This window comes from Microtus oregoni, unplaced genomic scaffold (assembly GCF_018167655.1).
Source record: "Microtus oregoni isolate MIOR12 unplaced genomic scaffold, Mior012 000003F_ref0000135, whole genome shotgun sequence".
Taxonomy (NCBI): Eukaryota; Metazoa; Chordata; class Mammalia; order Rodentia; family Cricetidae; genus Microtus; species Microtus oregoni.
Window position 1 is genome coordinate 1,245,604 of NW_024543062.1, and position 20,210 is coordinate 1,265,813.

The 20,210-nt window shown below is 49.0% G+C and overlaps 1 protein-coding gene across 1 annotated transcript in view; it reads right to left on the bottom strand.

Annotated features, from left to right (window-relative positions):
* The window catches only part of LOC121446547 (protein sidekick-1), a 958,674-nt gene that overhangs the window by 253,496 nt on the left and 684,968 nt on the right, over positions 1–20,210 (bottom strand). The window contains exons 6-9 of the mRNA XM_041649217.1: positions 18,174–18,285; positions 16,085–16,275; positions 5,148–5,231; positions 57–251 (exon numbers count right to left, since the gene is read on the bottom strand). Of these exons, the coding sequence (XP_041505151.1) occupies positions 57–251; positions 5,148–5,231; positions 16,085–16,275; positions 18,174–18,285 (582 nt within the window). The remainder of the gene's footprint in view (positions 1–56; positions 252–5,147; positions 5,232–16,084; positions 16,276–18,173; positions 18,286–20,210) is intronic.

Consider the following 20,210-nt stretch of genomic DNA (forward strand, 5'->3'; position numbering starts at 1 on the left):
GGGCAGAGTGGGCAGCTCTGACCCGAAGGCTGGCCATGCTCATATGTGTTACTCACTGGTCACATCCAGGTAGGTGTTAGTCTGGATCTCTCCTCCTTCATTACTGGCAAAGCACTGGAAGATTCCAGAGTCTTCTGGACTCAGCTTCTGGATGTGCAGGCCTCCGCTGGGTAGCACTTTGTACCTCGGGTTCTGGAGCTTGCTCACGGGGACAGCATCTTTGTACCATTGGAGGGTGGGAAGAGGAACCCCTGAAGAGGAATAGAGGGAAACATTACACCCCAGGAGATCTCTGTAGGAGGGTAAAGGCGAAAAGGCTTCAGAGGCCCATATGACAGCTTTCTCACGCTATAGCGGGTTAGGGACACTTCCCTCGCCTCACATGGAGAAACCCATACTAAGAGTTCTAAAGAGGAAGAAGGAATCAGCAAGGGCCACGGCCCCCAGGTTTGTATTCATTTAGAAAGATTTCAACTGTGATTGCCCTTGAGTTTAGGCAGAGTTGATAGTTCTGATTTGTCCTGGCTAGGAAGGCTAGTCCAGGGTCGTTGGCAGTTTCTATAGTGGATTGACTGACGCCGTGAATGTGGGTGACACTGTCCCATGGGCTGGGAGCCAGAACTGAAATAAAAGGAGAAAGTAAGCCAGGCGGTGGTAGCACATGCCTTTAATCCCAGCACTCGAGATCTCTGTGAGTTTGAGAGAGGCAGGTGGATCTCTGTGGGTTCAAGGCCAGCCTGGTCTACAGAGTGAGTTATGGGACAGAAAAAAAAAAAGAGTTGAGTACCAGCATCCATCTCTCTCTGCTTCCTGACTGTGGATGTCATGTGACCATGGTGCTCCTTGTGCCCTGCACCCCCTTACCTGCCACGATGGACTGTACCCCCACACTGAGAGCCAGAGTACTGGTCAGGTACTTAGACACAGCCATGAAACAAGTCACTAATACAACGGGAAAGTTTAGAACATGACCTCAAAGGCTGTGAAGATTTGGCAGGTTGGCCTGGAAAACTCCCGCCATGCACATGGCAGGGGCTCTGGATAGCGTGAGCACTCGTGATCACAACCAACAGCAAAGCTGTGGGCCATGAGGAGTCTTCGATGAGCCCACGGTTGTCAGTGACCTCAAGGCAAGTCTAGACTGCTGGGGGAGTGACTTCAAAGCCCTGGAGAGGCCCTGATTAAAGGGGGTGGGGACATCTGAGAGAATGCATGTCCACCTAGGAGACACTGAAAAGGTTGCTTTGTCCCTAAGACCCACATGAGTACAGAAAGAAGGGGTGCACAAGGCCCTGCACTTGTACCCCAAGGTACATGGCAGGGTGCTAGACTAGAAGGACTAGGGAACCAGACAGACTCAGACTTCAGAGTCCTGCCTAGTTTCCCCTTCCTTGTGTGTTATATCCCAGTGAGACACAAGGCCTGGTTTTCGTGGTGGACATTAAGACAGGCTCACAAGGGCCATCACCTGGGTGGTAGATGGAGGGGACTACTGTCAGCCTAAGCGCCCAGTGAGGACTTCTGAAGCCCGTCTCCTCTATGGCAGTGGTCAATTCACATAGCTCAGGGCTGATAACTATGGCTCTGCATTGTCTGGGGGCAGCCCAGTCCTGAGCAGGGAACCCTTGGGCCCTCTGCCAGCAGCTTCTGTGCAGGGCTAGATTCCCTGGGGGATCTCTCTGACCTTCCTGGAGTCCAAGAGGACCACAACCACCCAGAGTGAACTAAGTGTGCAAAGAGGATCCATGAAGAATCCATGCAAACCACAGGATGTAGTAATATCATTCTGTAGTAATATGAGCGGTGGGGCTGCATCCCCAGCACCCGGGCCACCTGCTAGCTTATGCCCGAAATAACAACACACAAATTGTATTCATTTAAACACTGCTTGGCCCATTTCTATCTAGCCTCTTCCAGGCTAATTCTCACATATTAATTTAGCCCATTTCTAATCATCTGTGTAACACCGCTAGGTGCGCTTACCAGGAAGATTCTAGCCTATGTAAATCCTGGGTCGGAGCTTCATCGCATGTGCCTCAGAGAGCAGAGCTATTGCGTGTCTGCCTGGGAGAGGGGAGCATGGTGTCTCTCTCTGAGCTCACTTCCTCTTCCTCCCAGCATTCTGTTCTGTTTACTCCTCCCACCTATGTTTTAGCCTATCAGGGCCAAGCAGTTTCTTTATTGCTTAACCAATGAAATCAACAGATTGATATATGACACTCCCACATCAACAGGATGTAACAAAGTCCAGAAAACATTGGGCATAGAAACCTGATGAGACACACTAAGATTTAGTTCTAGAATTTAAGTGCTTTTGTTCCTTAATTTCCCTAAATACATTTTTTTGTTGGTTTTGAGCCAAAAAAAAAAAAAAACCCACAAAAAAACCCTTGCTATGTAGGCCAGGTTGGCCTTGAACTCTTGACCTTTTTGTTTCAGGCTCCTGAATGCTGGGATTACAGGCCTGTGCCTCCAGGCCTGGCACCATAAAATGGATTGAAGTTTTAAATCTCATTTTAAAATCTCATTTTGCTGAGCTCCTCTAAGGCTTACTCAGACCCCTGACTCAGTCTTGGTGTACGTGGGTGTAGACGGTCCATTTGGATGACTAGAGCTGATGGTGGGAGCATTTCCAGACGATGTGTTCTCGGGCAGTTCTTCCCCTTAATTACGTTTCCTGTCACCTCTCATTAAATCAGGACAACTTTTAAAAATCCATTTCAAGGTAAAAGCATATGCAATTCACGTAAGATCTCATAATGGTGATTACATGATGTTGCTCTCATGGGGAACCCCTCCCCACTCCCCATGCAGTTTGCTCCATTGCCAGAGTTAGCTGGAAATCACATGACCTCAGAGGAATGTAGGAGGGCCCCACTCGATACACAGTTACAAGTCTATGCCTAACAGTCCCCCCCCCCCAGAAATTCAGCAAGAAGAGAGAGGCCCCCTGTCAGAGAAAGAATGTCAGAATTGCCACTTACTGAAAAATAATAGTTACTACATGGGAGGATGGGAGGGTTTCTACTGGGGGGCATTTTGTGTCAGATGGGAACCCTATGCCCTGCAGTAGTGGAGAATGTGCTTATTTCTGAAATAGAAATGGCGCCCAGCTTCTTGTGCGCAGAGCTAAGCTTCAGGGGCTGCTGTGGCATGAGGAGGAGAACGAGGCCACACAAGAGAAGGCTCTCCACTCAACATCTGTGCCCTTCCTCTCTCAGCCTCCTCCGTGGCTGCGCGAATGGAGTTGGAGCTGAGGAGAACGGAAACACAGTGTGTTTAGGAGTGGCCGTGATGAGGGGACCAGGAGTGGGAACCGGAGGCTTCAGGCCCTTTGGCCGGCAAAGACCAGGTCTGACCTAAGCCACTGGAAGGGACTCCTGGTCAGAGATGACTCTGCGTTCACCAAGAACTGAAGGGTGGGGCGGATATGGTTGGACACAGGTGTGGCCTGCTCTCCTGCTCTCGAGGGTAGCCGAGCGTCATAGCAGGCGCATGTGCCGAGGTCATTGGCTGGTCTTGGACTGTTCTGTACCGTCCCATGACCCCAGTATTTGGTGAGCAGGTTCTATATGCCAGATACCTGGTGACAATTTTCCAAATCCTGTCTTGTTACTCCTGGAAGCTCTGAGCATAATATTTAACTGTGCTTTCTCTGAAGCCAGGTTCCAATAGTCAATAGTGTATAGAGAGAGATCACGTGCCTCTTAGGAAACTGCTAGCATGAAAGCTAAACCAGTCTGGTCTTTTCTTTTCTTTTCTTTTTTTGGATGAGGTGCCTTTAAAGCTCATTAGCGAGCCAGAGACAGCGGGAGCACTTGCCCCCTGCTTCCTGAGCTAGCTGCGGACACCTGCTTGTCCAGGTGCTCTCGGTTCGTCCTATGGCTGGAAAGTCACGGGCAATGATCAGCTACCTGACTGAACCTCAGAAAAGGAGGGAGTCTCCAGCCCCAGGACATACATTAGATAAAAGCTTTTCATCCTGAACCAATTGGATAGGGAATTTAGGGCATCTTTTTTCCTGCCTTTTCTATAGGCTGAGGCTAGACTTTGCAAGGTCATAAAATGAACTGCTTCCCTCTCCCTACTAGGGGTCTCCAGCGCTCTCATTTATGAAGCAAGGGCCATTGTTTCTCACCAAAGCAAGGTTTCCTTCCCAGCGCTGAGTGAGTGGGGGACACTGCTTATCCAGGTCCAAACAGACAGGAAAAGAGCCTTTTCATCTATATGCGTCTCGGTAATGGATTGCCTTGTAAAGCCCGTGTCATGTGTGTGTGCGTGCGTGCGTGCGTGTGTGTGTGAACATGGGGGCAGGAAGTTATCTGTAACTTCCTGTGTAACCACACAGTAAAGTCACGGACAGGGTAATGGGTACAATGAGCCACAGGAAGGAGGGACAATGACGTGTGGAACAGGAGAGCTGCCTCAGAGCTGAAAGGACAGAAAGGCAGGAAAAGTTCCCATCCCAAAAAAATAAACCATCATGATAGGGCCCTGGCACGTGACTTAGCAGGCAGAGTGCTTGTCTCGTATGCAGGAGTCTCTTGAGTGCCATCCCCGGCACTGCATAAATCAGGTGTGGTGGCTCATACCTAGACTCACGGCACTTGAGAGCTGAGAGGTGGACGTGGGCTGACCAGGTACTCAAGGTCATCCTGGGCTACGCAGCAAGTTTGAGGCCAGGCTAGGTTATATAAGATTCTATCTCAAAAAATTAATTAATTAATTGTCTAATTAATTAACTAATATTAAAAGCACCCTCCTTTTCTGTAGGTTGCATGGATGTGGCGCCCAGTCCTTATCACCTGGTGGATAGAGAGAGGTCTTTTGAGAGCCACGGTCTTAGGCCCATATACTCTGGGGAACCCAGTTACTGAGGGGAGCTACAGGGTCTGCTTATTCCGCTGTCTTTGGGGCAGACTAAAGGAAAGGCCTTTTTTTTTCTCATCTTCCTTCTTCTGGAGCCCTAGATTGAGCTACAGACAAGGAAGCAAGAGCTGCACAATGGCGACTTCCTTCAGCTAAGTCACAGGCTAGCTATTGAGTCCTAGGGTCCAGTGTCCCCAGCCTTGATGGTCACTGTCCTCCCAGAAGGATTTAAAGACTCCCCCGCCCCGGAAATCCCCATCCGGTACTCCCATACTCACCCATGGCTCGACATGGGATGTCCACAGTTTCTTCCACTTCTCCTAAAATCCGACTCTCGGGCTCAGCAGTGAAATATGGTGGCTCTTTAAACAAGGAAAAGAAAATGGCCCCTAAGTAAAGGAGTGCTTTTGTCTGAAATGTCCTCCCTGGGCACACGTTTGAACTCTTGATCCCCAGACGGTGGAACGGTGGTGGAAGGTTGTGGAACTTTTAAGAGGTGGGGCCCTACTGGAGGAAGTGAGTCCCTGAGGATGGGCCTTGAGGCTTTGTAGCCAGACCCCACTTTCCGCTTATTCTTTGCTTCCAGAGTGTGGATGCCGTGAACAGCCAGCCCAGCCCGCTGCTCTGGCCACCGTGCCTTCCATGCCTGTCAGCATTTCTTCCCCATCACGATGGACCACATCCTTTTGGACCTGCGAGACAATAGTCAACCCTTCCTCCTTTCAGCTGCCTTTGTCAGGACGTTTAATCATAACAGCAAAAAAGTGACTTACACAAAAAGGATGTCAAGGACCACAGTGGTTTCTGTTTGTCTGTTTCTGTCTGTCTGTCTCTCTCTCGTGTGTGTGCGTGTGTGTGTGTGCGTGTATGTGCATGCGCAGGCCAGAGGTCAATGTCAGGTGTCTTCTTCAACGGTTCCTCTCTTTATTTTTTGAGACAGGGTCTTCACTCAGTCTGAAGTGCACCCACTTTAGCTAGACTAGGATCCTCGTGTCTTACCTTCCTCCACCCCGTCACGAAGATCACAGGTGTGCACTGCCATGCCTGGCTTTTTATTTGAGTGCTGGGGGCCTTAACTCAGGCCCTCAGAATGTGCAGCAAGTACTTTATGGACCAAGTCATCTCCCCAGTTCCAAATCTGAGATCTTACATGTTTTTTTTTTTTCTAAACACGTCATCACCAGTCACCACCACACTCACAAACTCAAATTTGGGGAGCAGCAGACAAAGGCGATTAATATTCTAAGGTTCCAGAAAGCAAATTACCACTCAGGGTGATGGCTACTTCTCAGTTTGTGGGCTTGAAATCACGGCATATCTTAATTCACGTTTTAGAAAGGGCATCCAAAGAGCTTCGTAAAGGTATATTTACAGCACAGTACTTTATAGGCGTGTTCGTTTCCATCTCTAAACTAAACACCAATGCGAAGCATGTTAAATAGCCCATAACAAGGGGCCAGGCCCATAGCAAGGAGAGTGCAGCCTAGTATTTTTGTTTTTAAGTCTTAGCAGTTCTCCGCCAAAACATAAATTTAACATGTCGATGGAATGCAAAACAGTGGTGGTGAAGGGGTGGCGGAGGGGTGGGAGTATGGGTCCAGAGACTCTCATCCATCCTTAGCAGGGAGGGAAACTCCCGAGCAGTTCTGTTCTGTAGACGCTCCCCTTGCGTGGGCCACAGGAAACAGCGGCTGTATCAGACAATGGTTTCCTGGGACCGTAAATTCCAATATTTTCTGCAGTTTATTCAGCAGAATTCAGCAGAGGCATGGCCGGGCTCAGGGGCATTAAGGCAGCAGAGGTACTTCATTATCACGGTGACAAAGGCTCTTGTGTTCACTTTCTGCGTGATAATTAATTTCTAGAGACATCTTCTTTTCATTGTAATAGTGTTAAATGTGGATAATAAGGCTTGGCGTGCCTCCTGTATTGACCACTTCTTAAAAAAATCGGGTGGGACCTAAAGTGTGTGTGTGTAGGGGGGTGGAGATGAAAACATACCAGTTCAAAGGAAAAAAAGGACTAAAGGCTTCTGAATGGGCAGAACGTGGGTATCAACTCTGCAATTACTTGGACCTCTTGAGCAGAAACATCTGCCTCAGCTACTCACTTGCACAGTGGAGACGGCTGTGGATTCACTAGGCGGGAGCAGAACCCTCCAATATGGGGGTCTTGTGTGTATAGACTGGACTTGGAGGCACACTGCTAATATTTAAAGCCTTCGCTTTCCTAGCTGGTCTTCGCGAGCACACACATATTCCCCGCTCAGCCGTGTCTCTCTAATCAATACTAATGCTAGCAGCGCTATTTATGTTCCAGCACCATAGCGGTGCAGTCTGTCAAGGACCTTACGCACAGGTCACGGCCCATATTCATCAGTGGATGCTAAAGTCAATAGCTACCATCCTGGTCCTGATTAAAGGCATGCGAGGGCAAAGGGGGGAAATTACGTTAAATATCAACATTTGCTCATGATTAATTACAGTTTCCATTCCCTCAGTCAAACATCCTATTTTTAGGTAACGGTGAAGTTCCAAGCCAAAAATACAGAAAAAGTTCATGTATCCTTTCCTGGGTTTACCCGTGGAACTCTGTCCTCATAGGATAACAACTACAATCATCTTCATCAAAACGACTTTCCCAAGAGACGCTCCTACGCCTATTGACATTCCCTAGTAGAGGGAGGAGGCAGGTAAGGTCATTAGACCCCCCCTTAACTGAGACTTCAGCCACTCCTTCCGGCACCTCCTAACCATCTGCATGTAATTCTGCCCCAGCTGAACAGGGCCTCCTGGTTGTGGGAGGCGCTAGAGTACAGAGAGTGTGGAAAGTTCATTGAAGTGGGGACTCCATCTGTGTGGTGGTGGGGGCCTTGTCATCCACGCTAGAATGCTTTTTGGTGAGGTGGCTACTTTTGGGGCAACCATGGTCCTGTAAGTGACCTCTCACCCATGCCTTGAATGTAATCCCTGTAGACTTGTAAACTCACTGGTTCATAAAGCTAGACCTCATCCTGGTATCTGCCTTGAAGTATAGATCTTGCTTAAGTCTTCCTAGGTCTAGATCAACAATCACCCCACTGGTAACGCCTTCCTAAACTAAGTCTGATCACCTCCAGGCTGTCACTCATGTGATCAACAGATTTGATCTTCACTGCCCCTTCAGGCTTCTGCTTGTGTGTTCATGCACATGTGTTTAGTCCCATGCAGGGTCATGTGTCTATACTGCACTGGAATGCAGAATGGTCCTTCATCCTGAAGATGCTCTCCACCCCTAACCCCTGTGTCTGGTCCAGGGCCAACCCCCTACTTTTGTTAGACTTTCATTTCAAGAATGTTATGTGAACAGTTATGCTGCATGAAGTGGCTGTCTTCCCGCCATGTAATTCCCTCAGGATGTGTCCAAGAGGACACACTTGAGAACATACATATACCAGTCCCATGGATGCCCAGCACCTCCAGGGCCACAGTGCCTTCTCCAGTGTGGTGGTTTGAATGAGAATTCCCCCTCCCTATGAGCTCATGCATTTGAATACTTGATCCCCATTTGATGGCACCGTTTGGGAAGAATTAGGATGTGTGTTTTCATTAGACAAGGTGAGTCACTGAGGGCTGACTTTGTGATGTGGGAGGGTCTTCTGTCTATGTGTTACTTTCATTGATTAATAAAGAAACTGCCTTGGCCTTTTGATAGGACAGCAGCTTAGATAGGCGGAATAGACTGAACAGATGCTGGGAGAAAGATAGCAGAGTCAGTCAGATGCCATGATGCTCCAATCTAAGATGGACATAGGTTAGGATCTTTCCCAGTAAGCCACCACCTCGTGGCGCTATACAGATTTAATAGAAATGGGTTAATTAAGATGTGAGAGTTAGCCAAGAAGAGGCTAGATATAATGGGACAGGCAGTGTTTAAATGAATACAGTTTCCATGTAATTATTTCGGATAAAGCTAGCCGGGGTGGCCGGGAGCCGGGCAGGATGGAAAAAAGGGCCCGTGCTCTTCTCAGGTGATGGGAAGCAGCCTGCTGCTCTTTTACAACTTTGAGGTTTCCAAAGTCTTCATCACCTCCAATTAGTTTCTCTGTCTCATGTTTTTGGATTAGGATGTAAGCTTTCAGCTACTCCTCCAGTGCCATGCCTATCTACCTGCCACCATACTCCCTGTCAATGACCTCACCCTTTGAAATTGCAAATCTCCCCAGTAAACTCTCTTTTATAAGTTGCTTTGGTCATGGTGTCTTTTCACGGTAATGGAAAATTTACCCAGAAATCCAGATGTCATTTATAGTATCTGCTTCCTAGGACTGTGCAGTGGCACCTGGCTGAGGATGGAGACAAAGAATCTATGCAGTGTCCCTGGGGGCGGGCTACCTGAGGGGGTGCACCTCACCTCCAGCAGAAGCCAGGCAGCTGTGGTGCATACCTCACAGCTGGGCAGATGTGCTCCCCCACTTTACAGCACCTCCCTCATGAACGTGGGAAAGGCACCAGGAAACTGGGACCCTTCGGGGCAGCCTGGTGCACCCTGTTCCTGGAAGCCTGCCAGGTAGGTGAGGCGACAGGCCAGGAGGGGGCTCACAAGGGTCCTCTCCTACCCGTGACTGCTGGTTTCCACAAAGTCTGCAGGGAGGGCAGAGTGGGGCATTTACTAGGCCTGCAGCTGTGAGGACTTCCAACTGAGCCACACGGGGACACTCTGAGGACAGTCATTTAAAGCACATGCTTTTTTACCACTTCATCTTCCAAGGGCACTGGGCAAGCCTATGTCTTGGCAAATGGGAGACTTTTTGAGAGTGAGTGCCAGCTGGCACAGGTCAGTACTGGGCATTAACTATTGATAAACCGGGGATTGAAATGGACACTTCTGTCCTCAGAGATAGGAAAAAGGCATCAGAAGAGTCTCATGCCCTGCATGAGCCCAGAGTCAAGACAAAGCCAACAGGGGCTTAGTGTCCTACAGACAGCCCAACTGCAGTAATCAGAACCAGAGTTAGGGTCCTCCCTACATAGCCGAAAACTGGGACCTTGGATGAATTCTTCTACTCCAGCTCAACAGGGGCTTGAAGCACAGGTTCTGGCTTGCAGAGCCAGTCCCAGTAGAGGTGGTCAATGCATACCCAGGCTGTGTTGTACAGCCCTTGGGCTTGGTAGTGAATTCAGTCTGCATTCCAGGCTTGTTAGTACATTTCCCATATTGGCTTCCCCTCCCTCTAGGAGGCCCAGTTCCTGTACTATTCTGTCTTTGGCTTCAGTCACTGTACACATTGGGTGCCTTGTCCACGGTAGTGGGCAGGAAGAATGGTCTCTAGGGATAGCTACACCAGATCCCCTGGAACCTATACATTCTGTATGTGACATGATGAGCTCTGCAGAGGGGATGAAGGTCATCAATCTTAACATGGGAAGAGTGGGAGAGCAGGGTTAGCTGAGCGGCCAGGTCTAATGGCATGAGCCCTTATGCTGGAGAACTTTCTCTGTGAGGAATCAGGAGAGGCAAGAGGCCCGGCGAAGATTTAAGATGGAAGGAATGAAGGAAGGGAGGAGAAAAAAATGGGAAGGGTGAGGAGTAGAGAGGGAGGGGAAGGAAAAGAGAAAGGAGAAAGACAGATGGTAGCAAGGGGGATGGGTAAGGGAAGGGTAGGTGGGGGTGAAGGAGGAATCAAGGGGAGAGGGAAGAAGAAGAGAGAGGAACTAGATACTTTTATGTAGGGACATAAACACCTATTAGGTGCTCGGTGTCGGCTGCAGAATGGCTGCTCATCTGAGACACTGTATTCTAAAACAGAGTATCTGGATTTCGGAGAGGTCTGTATACAGGGAATTGGGATAGTTTTACAAGAAACACACAGGTCCTCTGTAATGGTCTCTCTGGTGGTCAGTCTTCATCATCAGCTTTAGAATCACCATGGAGACACACCTCTGGGAGTGTCTATGAGGATGCTTCCAGAAAGGTTTAACTGAGGAGGGATGCACAGCCCCTCCCTACATGGGCGGCACCATTCCCTAGGCTGGACTAGATAAAAAGAAGAAAGTAAGCACCAGCATCCATCTCTCTCTCCTTCCTGACTGTGGATGGCATGTGACCAGCTCCTCACACTCCTGCCACCATGCCTTCCCCGCCATGGTAGACTGACTGTTCCTCAGAATTGTTTTTTTTTTAATTTATTTATTTATTAAGGATTTCTGCCTCGTCCCCACAACCGCTTCCCATTTCCCTCCCCCTCCCCCGATATAGTCCCCCTCCCTCATCTGCTCGAAGAGCAATCAGGGTTCCCTGACCTGTGGGGGATGATCTATTGTTCCTCAGAATTGTGAGCGAAAGAAATACCCCCTTCCTTAAGTTACTGCTGTCAGTTTTTTTTTTTTTTTAAATCACAACAATGAGAACAGTCACTAATGCAATCACTCTCCACTCCTAGTACCCGGGTGGGTGTGAAGGAGCTCTGTGGACACTGGAGGGTGCGGTGGGCACAGACCAGCTATGGTTCCTGCAGGACATGCTGAATCTGTCAGTCATGAGGGAAAGATGTACAAGTATCCCCACAGTGATCCAAAGTGCTATAACTGGTAAGAGCCATTGCTCTGGTTTCATTTCTATTACTGTAATAAAATAGCCCAACAAAAAGCACCTTCGGGGAGACTGGGTCCATGTGAGCTCACAGTGCCAGGCTGCAGTCCACCACAGCAGGAAGAACAGGTGGCAGAGACTAAAGACAGCCAGTTGTATCTCATCTGCAGTCAAGACCAGAAACCGTGATTGCATGCGTGCTTGGTACTTGGCTTGCTTTCTCCACAGTCCAGGGCTCAACGTCAAGGAACAGTACTGGCCACTTTCAGGATGGGTCTTCCTACATCAATTAATTTGATTAAGGCAGTCCCTTGCAGACATGCCCACAGGCCCACCTGCACTAGACGGTCCCTCACTGACACTCCTTCCAGGGGCTCCTAGCTTGGGTCACATTGACAATAAGAGGTAACTATCACGGTCGCCATCCTTTATTTATCCTGAAGAAAGCACCGATGCTTCCATGGATGTCAAGAGCACCCTGGCTCTTAGTGTGGAACGAGTGTGATGTGTGCACTCACTAAAGTGATGTGTACACTCATTAGTGTGACGTGCACACTGTAGTAGCAGCACCATGCAGCATATACCATGACAGAGCATGCCAACGGCACATGAAGTCATCCTTTCAGCTCTTCTGCAGTGATCTTACTCCATTGCCTCTGGGCTAGTAGCCTTATCTAGTGGCCCACACCAAGGATTGGGACCAAGGTCAACAACACCAACGACTCCCATTAAACTTGGTTAAAAGTGCAGCCAGAAGCGAGCCCTAAAGCCTACACTTAGGCCTCCCTGTCACATACCTTGCTACCATGTGCCAATTGCTACAGAGTATAGCTGAGACTCTTACAGTGATGTCTGGGAGGTTCTCAAGGGACACCCAGTCTCAATGACAGGTAAGCTTGCCAGAAACTGAAGAGTGGACATCCAAGGTCAGCCACAGGCAGTTGCTCAGAGCTGGAGTGGACACAGCCAAGTCTAGGGTTTGCCTCCACCAAAGTCGGCCATGGTCAATCCCTGGTCTAGAGTGGCACTGGCTGCGCACAGCACAGTAGAGCCCACAGGCCTCCAGCAGAATCGGGGGTAGGGCTTTTCCTTGATAGCCTCACCAATGTTTCCCACCCACCATGGTAGGCAAATTTGGTTTCTGTTCCCAGAAGATGCCACCAAGAAGAAGCTGGTGGTTCAGTGGGAAGTTGTGCACCACAGGGAGGCAGGGGCCATGTGACACAGCAGCCTCTGAGCATCAGAGCAGTGGTGTGGTGTCTCTCCAGCTAGGTCAGGAGTAGAAGAGGTCGGGCATAGGGACAGCACAACAGGACAACTGAGCAGTGAGGAGGTAGGGGACAGGGCTCCGGGATCTGCAGGGTGGGCACCAGGCACCTCCAGGGATCAGAGCTTGGATTCCTGTTTAGACCACAGAAATTGAGCAATCCGCAAGTAGAAGCTGACAGGCAGCGTAAACAGCCGCCACCGCCGCCTGTCTCGTCTCATCAGTGTGAGACACACGTAATTGGAAGGCGATTCCTTTCTGCTCTCATTCATCTGCATGCTCATATCAATAGCTCTCTCCCCAGTTCTGCTGGTGACAGGCTGGGAGATTGGTCACACTTCCCCAGGATCCCTCCCAGATGGGGCGACCAGGCTTGGAGACAATCTCTGAGCCCTTTGAATCAGCAGAGATACTTTCTTCAGGGTTTCTCCAGTGTGACCCAACTACAAAGTTCCACCTGTCACAACTTCTAAACAAAAGGGGCTTCAAGTCAACCTTTTTGAGATAGGAAGCCTTGAGGCTGACGGGCGACTCTGGGGTAAGCTTGCCTCAAGAGCACGGGGGCCTGAGCTTGCACCCTTGGCATACACGTAAAAAGATGGGCATGCTATTGTGCCCCTATAACTCTAGCACTGGCGAATGGAGTAGGAAGAGACAGGAGGATCCCTGGAGCCTGATGGACAGCCAGTCTAGATGAATTGCTGAGATAAGGTTCAATGAGAGACCCTGCCTCAAAGCACAAGGCAGATGGGCTGGAGGTGGCTCAGGGGTTAAGAGCGTGTTAACTAACACACCAGGGTTCAGTCCCAAGCACCCACATCAGGAGGCTCACACTTGTCTTTGACTCCAGATCTAGGGGATCTGACACTCTCCTCAGACTTATGCAGGCAGGTTTACACACACACACACACACACACACACACACACACACACACACACACCTATTTTTTTTTAAATCTCAAAAATGGGTTTGAGGGTGATTGAGAAAGATAGTCAATGTCAGCACATATGAACATGTGCACACACATACACACATATAAACACAGAAGAGTGGAAGTCTGTTCCTGTACCTTTATAAGTCATAACGTGAGTTATGATGAGTGCTGAGCACAGAAACCCATTCTGCGATGAATTCGAGATCAAACTTAGGATGATAGATTTAAATACTTGAGGAGGGAATGGTGACGGAGACAAACATTTGAGTTTATAGGGAGATAAATTTTCTCTCTTGTTTAAATTACCTTAAAATATTTTTTAACACAATACAGTCCTGTCTGCCAGAGATTTACACATCACAAATTTTAATTTTGGTTCGATCTATAATGCGCCGTGCTCAGACGGCCATAGATCAACCTCGATGGAGGTCTCTGTTGAGGACGGATGTCATCTCCACATCCATATCTAGCAGTGGCAGCTGGAGCAGAGCTCAGATGCTCGGGTGGGATCAGCAGTGATTGGTGACTCTGGTCCGTGGCTCAGGTTCTCTGATCATTCCAGGACCTCTTCTGGAGGGGGCTGACAGGCTGTATTTAGCAGAGTCACTCTCTAAAGCACGAAGCCCTCTCCTGATGTCTAACAAACACGAGGATGCTCAGGGCAACGGCCTTCTATGCAACGCTCCTCAATGCTTGCTAATTCCACCGGAACCTAGCTGCTTTTTCTTTTCATATTTTGCAAAATGGCAAACCGCAAAATTTATTACTGAAAGAGCAATTGTTCGGAGAGGTTTTTTTTTCTCTCTCCATTTTCAACCCCTTTCATTTCAGATAGGAGACGGACTGAAGCGGCCTTTGAGGTACCCTCCATCAGCAGTGACTTCCACTGAGGAGTACGGGTCACCAGGACCGCAGCTGCAGACATTTTAAGAACAGACTGGTGACCGTGCAGGAAGCTGGGAAAATAAAATGTGGGTACTTGCCTCCCACTGTAATGTGCCATGTCATAATCTAGTGATAAGCTTACAAATCCCTCAGCCACAGCCCGTCATGCGTCATGCTTCCACGGCTCTGATCTCCCAGTATTTAGAGAGAGGCCACTCCGGTGCATTTTGCTTCACCTTTGGCCTGTTTTAAAAACAAACAAACAAACAAACAAACTATCTCTGTTCTTATCTTTCAGTTTGACCAAAGATAACAGCCAGTACTTTCCATTTCCTTCGGAGTCAAGGCTGCATGGGCTGACTTCTGAGTACAGACTGAGAGTCAGGAAGACTTAGGGAGGAGTTTGGGGCAAGAGAAAGGCCAGGAGATGCAGGCGATGTCTGCAGTGAGGACTTAGCTCTATCTCCACCCTCAAGTTTTATGGTGGGAAATGGTTATGGTTTGAGCATGGAATGTCCTCAATAGGCTCCCATGTTGCAGTGTTTGGTCCCCAGCTGGTGGCGCCATTTTGGGCTACATTGGAACTTTTGGTGGAGTTTGGTTATAGGGCACAGACCTTCAAGGGTTATAATCTAGCTGGAACTTGGGTCAAGCTCTTAGGGCCTTCAAGGTCCCACTGTCACAGATAGACCCAAACCATCCACCATGTCTTCCTCATCACAGTGGATGGCATGCCTTGACACTGTAAACCAAAGTTAGGTCTGTCCTGTCCTGAGTTGTTTCTGTCATACATTCTGTTCAGTGACAAGAAAAGTAAGAAGTACAGCTGTGTCTGGAAGGAACGAGGGACATTCCTACTTTGGTGTTCGAAAGCAAAGCAAACGGGATTAACTTGGAAGATAAACTCAGCCATACTGCCATTTAGTGCATTAAGAATAGTCAGTGGGGGCCCAGCTAGATGGCTCGGCTGGAAAAGGTGTGCTCAGCCGAGCCTGACCACTTGAGTCTGAGTCCCAGGATACAGGGTGGGAGGAAAGAACCCCTACAAGTTATCCTGACCTTCACGTGCACCCTGTGGCATATGAGCATCCCCTCCCCAGACACGTATATACAACAAACAAACACATGAATGTAATGAAAAATAAAAGTCGGTGGGGATGGAGGAGATGGTCAAGCGGTGCCTTGTTCACTGCAGAAGCAGGGGTACCTGCTGCACCCACATAAAAAGTCAGGCACAGCGGAAGATCATCTAGAATCCCAGCGCTGGGGCTGGAGACGGCTTGATCCTGGGAGCTGGCTGGCCAGCTAGCCAGATGACAAAGCTCGGAGTCCCAGTAAGAGACCCTATCTCCAGAAATAAATTGGAGGGTAGCAGAGGAGAGACACCCGGTGTCTGCCTCTGGCTTGCACATGTGTCTGCAGAGGAGGCACACACACACACACACACACACACACACACACACACACACACCAAGTCAGCTATCCTGTCTTCCTGGAGCTGTGGGTATGGAGAGCTACCTGAGGTTGCAGCCAGCACCACTGCTGGCCTGAGCATTACCTATGATGGAAAGGAAGGCTCTGGCCCTGGCTGGCTCAAACGCGCTCCCTCGGAGTGTTGCCTCGCACACGTACAGCCCAGTGTCTGCCGACGTCGGGTTGCTGATGGTAAGGCGCCTCCCGTAGCTGTGCAGTCCGCTTGTGAGTCGAACTCCGTTTCTCTTCCAGTGCACACTCAGCTCCTCCAAGGGCCTGTGAAAGAGCGCAAGGGCATCGGTGACGGTGGTGCTGAATCATGTAGACGGCAGTAATAATAATTTCAGGTCTTCAGCACGAGTTGACAAAGCTAATTCTACCAGGAACCATGGCGGGTTGAACAATGGACATTTAAAAATCAATCCAGATACAGCTGCACTCCCTCACGGCTTCCCTCAACGAGACATTACGCTCAGGGCTATTGAGCAAGGATAGCTAATTGCGGCAGCAATGGACCGTATGTGCTAATGATTCCATTTGCCCAGGAAAAGAATGCTTAAAATAAATACTACTAGGGGACCCACAGCTACATGGGAGGTGTGGCCGTCTAAACTCCAGCCTGGAGTGAACAGGAAGTAGGCAGGGCATGCCTGGGACTACAAAAGAAAGGGAACTAGTTTTCCTTGGCTGCTCGGGGTATGGTAGAATATTATTCTAACTAGGCAAAGATGTGTTACATTTTTTTATGCTGCAGAATATTTTTTAACAGTGTAAAAGTATGCTACTTTTGTTTCTGCTGCGTTTATTAATTATGTTGTGTTGCATCTGTTCACCTTGCCTGTCTAAGGCACCCGATTGATCTAAGAAAGAGCTGAATGCCCAATAGCTGGGCAAGAGGAAGGATAAGCAGGGCTGTCAGGCAGAGAGAATAAATAGGAGTAGAAATCTAGGCTAGAAATCTAGAAAAAAAGATGAAGAGGAGAACAAGAGAAGAATGAGGAGAGATACCAGTCAGACATAGAGAAGCAAGCAATGAAAATAAGATATACAGAAGAAAGGGAATAAGCCCCGAGACCAAAGGTAAATAAAGAGAAACAGGTTAAGTTAAAGGAGTTAGCCAGAAACATGCCTAAGCTAGACAGAGCATTTATAACTAATAATAAGTCTTCCATGATTTGGGAGCTGATGGTGGCTTAAAAGAAAAAGTCTGGTACCCAGGGCCTGGTTCATCTTTCCCCCAACAGCCTGGGTCATTGCTGCTGAGATTTCCCCAACACCAGGAGCTAAACTGAAAAGCTCCATCCACTGTAGAGGCAGTGTGAGGTTCCCACACGTGTGACATCAAGTACCCCCAGGATAAATGCGTCTGCTGCATTCGGGAGTGTGGGCTCGTGTGCCATTCTCTACGTCACTGTCTCTTCACAGGAGGATTCACACATCTGGGTTCTCTCTCTCTCTCATCTTAGTGTGTGAGTGGTCAAGTGTGTGTGAGTGCACGCGTGTGTGCGCATGTGCGTGCATGCATGTGTATGTGTGTGTAAGCTAGAGGTTGGTCAATGGGGGAGTCTTTATCACAACCCACCTTAATTTTTGAGTCAGGGTCTCTCACTAACCTGCAGCTTGCCGTATAGGCTAGACTGGTTGACCAGCAAACCCCAGGGTTCCTCCTGTCTCTGTCCCTCCAATGCTAGGATTACAGGAGTGAGACGCCATGTCCCGCTTTGACAGGGAGTCTAGGGAACTGAACTTGGGTCCTCATGCTTGTGCAACAGGCGCTGTACTGGCTAAGCCACCGCCCTGCCCTCTGGTACAGGTTCTGTGCCTTTATCTGAACTGCCCAGCTATTAGAAGTACTTTGTATTTTGCACCTGTCTCCCTCTGGAGTATTTGTATATTCTGAGTGACATGGCATGGGGAGGGGACCCCAAGTCTAGATGGAAAATTCATTTGTGCTCCATCTGTACCTTGCACACTTAGCCCAAAGGGAATCCCCTTGCCTTATTTTCAGTGCATCACTGTTTTGACTGCATCAGACGCATGAGATCAGGTTGGAATTTTCCACCGTGACTTCATGTCAAGGCTCAAAGTTTTAGATTTTGAAAGTATTTCAGGGCCTGGGTTTTCAGATGAGGGATACCTCACCCATGTTCCCACTCCCAGAGCACACCCTGTACCTGGCGTTGGCTATGCACTCCAAGGTAGTCTCACTGGACCCTGCAACCACACTTCTGTTGCCTGGGGCAACCACGATGACAGGGGCCATGGCTTCATGGGTGTCAGTAGCTCCTGCGGCAGAGAAAACAAAACGTCCATGGAACTCACAGAATGGAAGGTGGGGTGACTGGGAAAAGACAGAAGAAGGATCATGCAAAACCACACCACGAGGAAGCTCAGAACCTCATGAGCCCTCGAGAGAGCCTGGAGTTTGATATTTTCACATCACCCCTGGCCTCTGTCACACTGTATGAAATGGAGTCTAGGCATAGCTGGTCTTATCTGCCGGCCACCTGTCCCCAGTGGGGACAATGTGCAGCAGCAAGCTTTGACGGGCTTGGAATGTTCCGAAATGCTTCCTTTTATTTCCCCCCCACTGATCTAAGCATTTGCTTATTGAGATCACCTGGCCTACCCACTGTGGCAGTTAATCTTAATTGTCAACCTGATGAGATTTATAATCACCATGGAAACAAACCACGGGGCCTGTCTGTGACAGGGCTTCTAGGTTAGGCTGGCTGAGGTGGGAGTCCCACACTGAATGTGAATGGTACCACCTGTGGGTTGAGGGCCCAGGCTGAAGGCAAAGGCCACAGTGAGCTGAGGACCAGCAGCCAGCTGCTTCCCTTCTGTGGAGTTCCTGCCGCCACGCCTCCCCCACCGTGATGGGCTTTCACCCTCAAACTGTGTGTCAGAATCAAGCCTTCCTCCCATAAGTTGTCCTTGTCAGATAATTTATCACAGCAAGGAGAAAAATAACATGCCCGCCATTTTCCAGCTAGATCAACCGGACAAATACGTCACAGGTTGGGAACTCCTCTAGGCACAGAGGTCACTGGCCCTGGTGACTCCCTGGGTGACTGCGTTCAGTTATCCAAGAGTCCCGTTCTCTCTGCAGTCACACTTCCCTTTGGTTTTCTGCGACCTAAACACCCCGAGTCCATTCTCTGTTTTGTGAGTATCAGACTATAAATAATTTAAGCTCACTTCTGGAGACAGGAAGGAAAAAGCCATATATGCATTTTTTTCTGCTTTCCCCTAAAATATGGTTAGCATCAAAATTAAATGACCACGGCAACTTTAGTAACCATTTATTAAGGAGAAATCAAGACCAAACATTGGTAGAGCAGGAATTTCAATACGGGGTGTGGATATGAGCGTCCGGGAAGAAAAACAAATGTAAATGAGTGAGAAGCAAAATGCCCTCTTTGGATCCTCACACTGAGAACCAGCACACAGACAGTCCGGCTATGCAGAATTCGGGCTCATGGAGGGCTCTGATCCGTAGTGGCCTCACACCCATGGTGAGGGGTGGTAAAGAGGACCCTCTGACCAGCACAGGTTCTCCCCCGTACTGTATCTGGTGCTTCTTGCTTAAGGATGGAGTGGTTTTACATTAGAGGTGCATGGGAATTATAAAAAGAAGATGGGACGGCAGGACTGAGGAGTTGACTCAGTAAACAAAATACTTGTCCTGCAAGCAGAAGGACCTGAGTTCGATCTCTAGACCCACGTAGAAAAGCCAGGAATGGTGGTGGTAAGTCAGACAGCCTGGCCTATGTGGTAAGTAAGACAGCCTGGCCTTTGTGGCAGGTTCTAGGCGGAGAAACCCTGTTTTTCTTTTCTTTTTTTTTCTCTTTTCCCATTTTTATTTTTATTTATTTATTTTTTTATTTATTAAGGATTTCTGTCTCCTCCCCGCAACCGCTTCCCATTTCCCTCCCCCTCCCCCGATCAAGTCTCCCTCCCTCACCTGCTCAAGAGCAATCAGGGTTCCCTGACCTGTGGGAAGCCCAAGGACCGCCCACCTCCATCCAGGTCTCGTAAGGTGAGCATCCAAACTGCCTAGGCTCCCACAAAGCCAGTACGTGCAGTAGGATCAAAAACCCACTGCGATTGTTCTTGAGTTCTCAGTATTCTTCATTGTCCGCTATGTTCAGCTAGTCCGGATTTATCCCATGCTTTTTCAGACCTAGGCCAGCTGGCCTTGGTGAGTT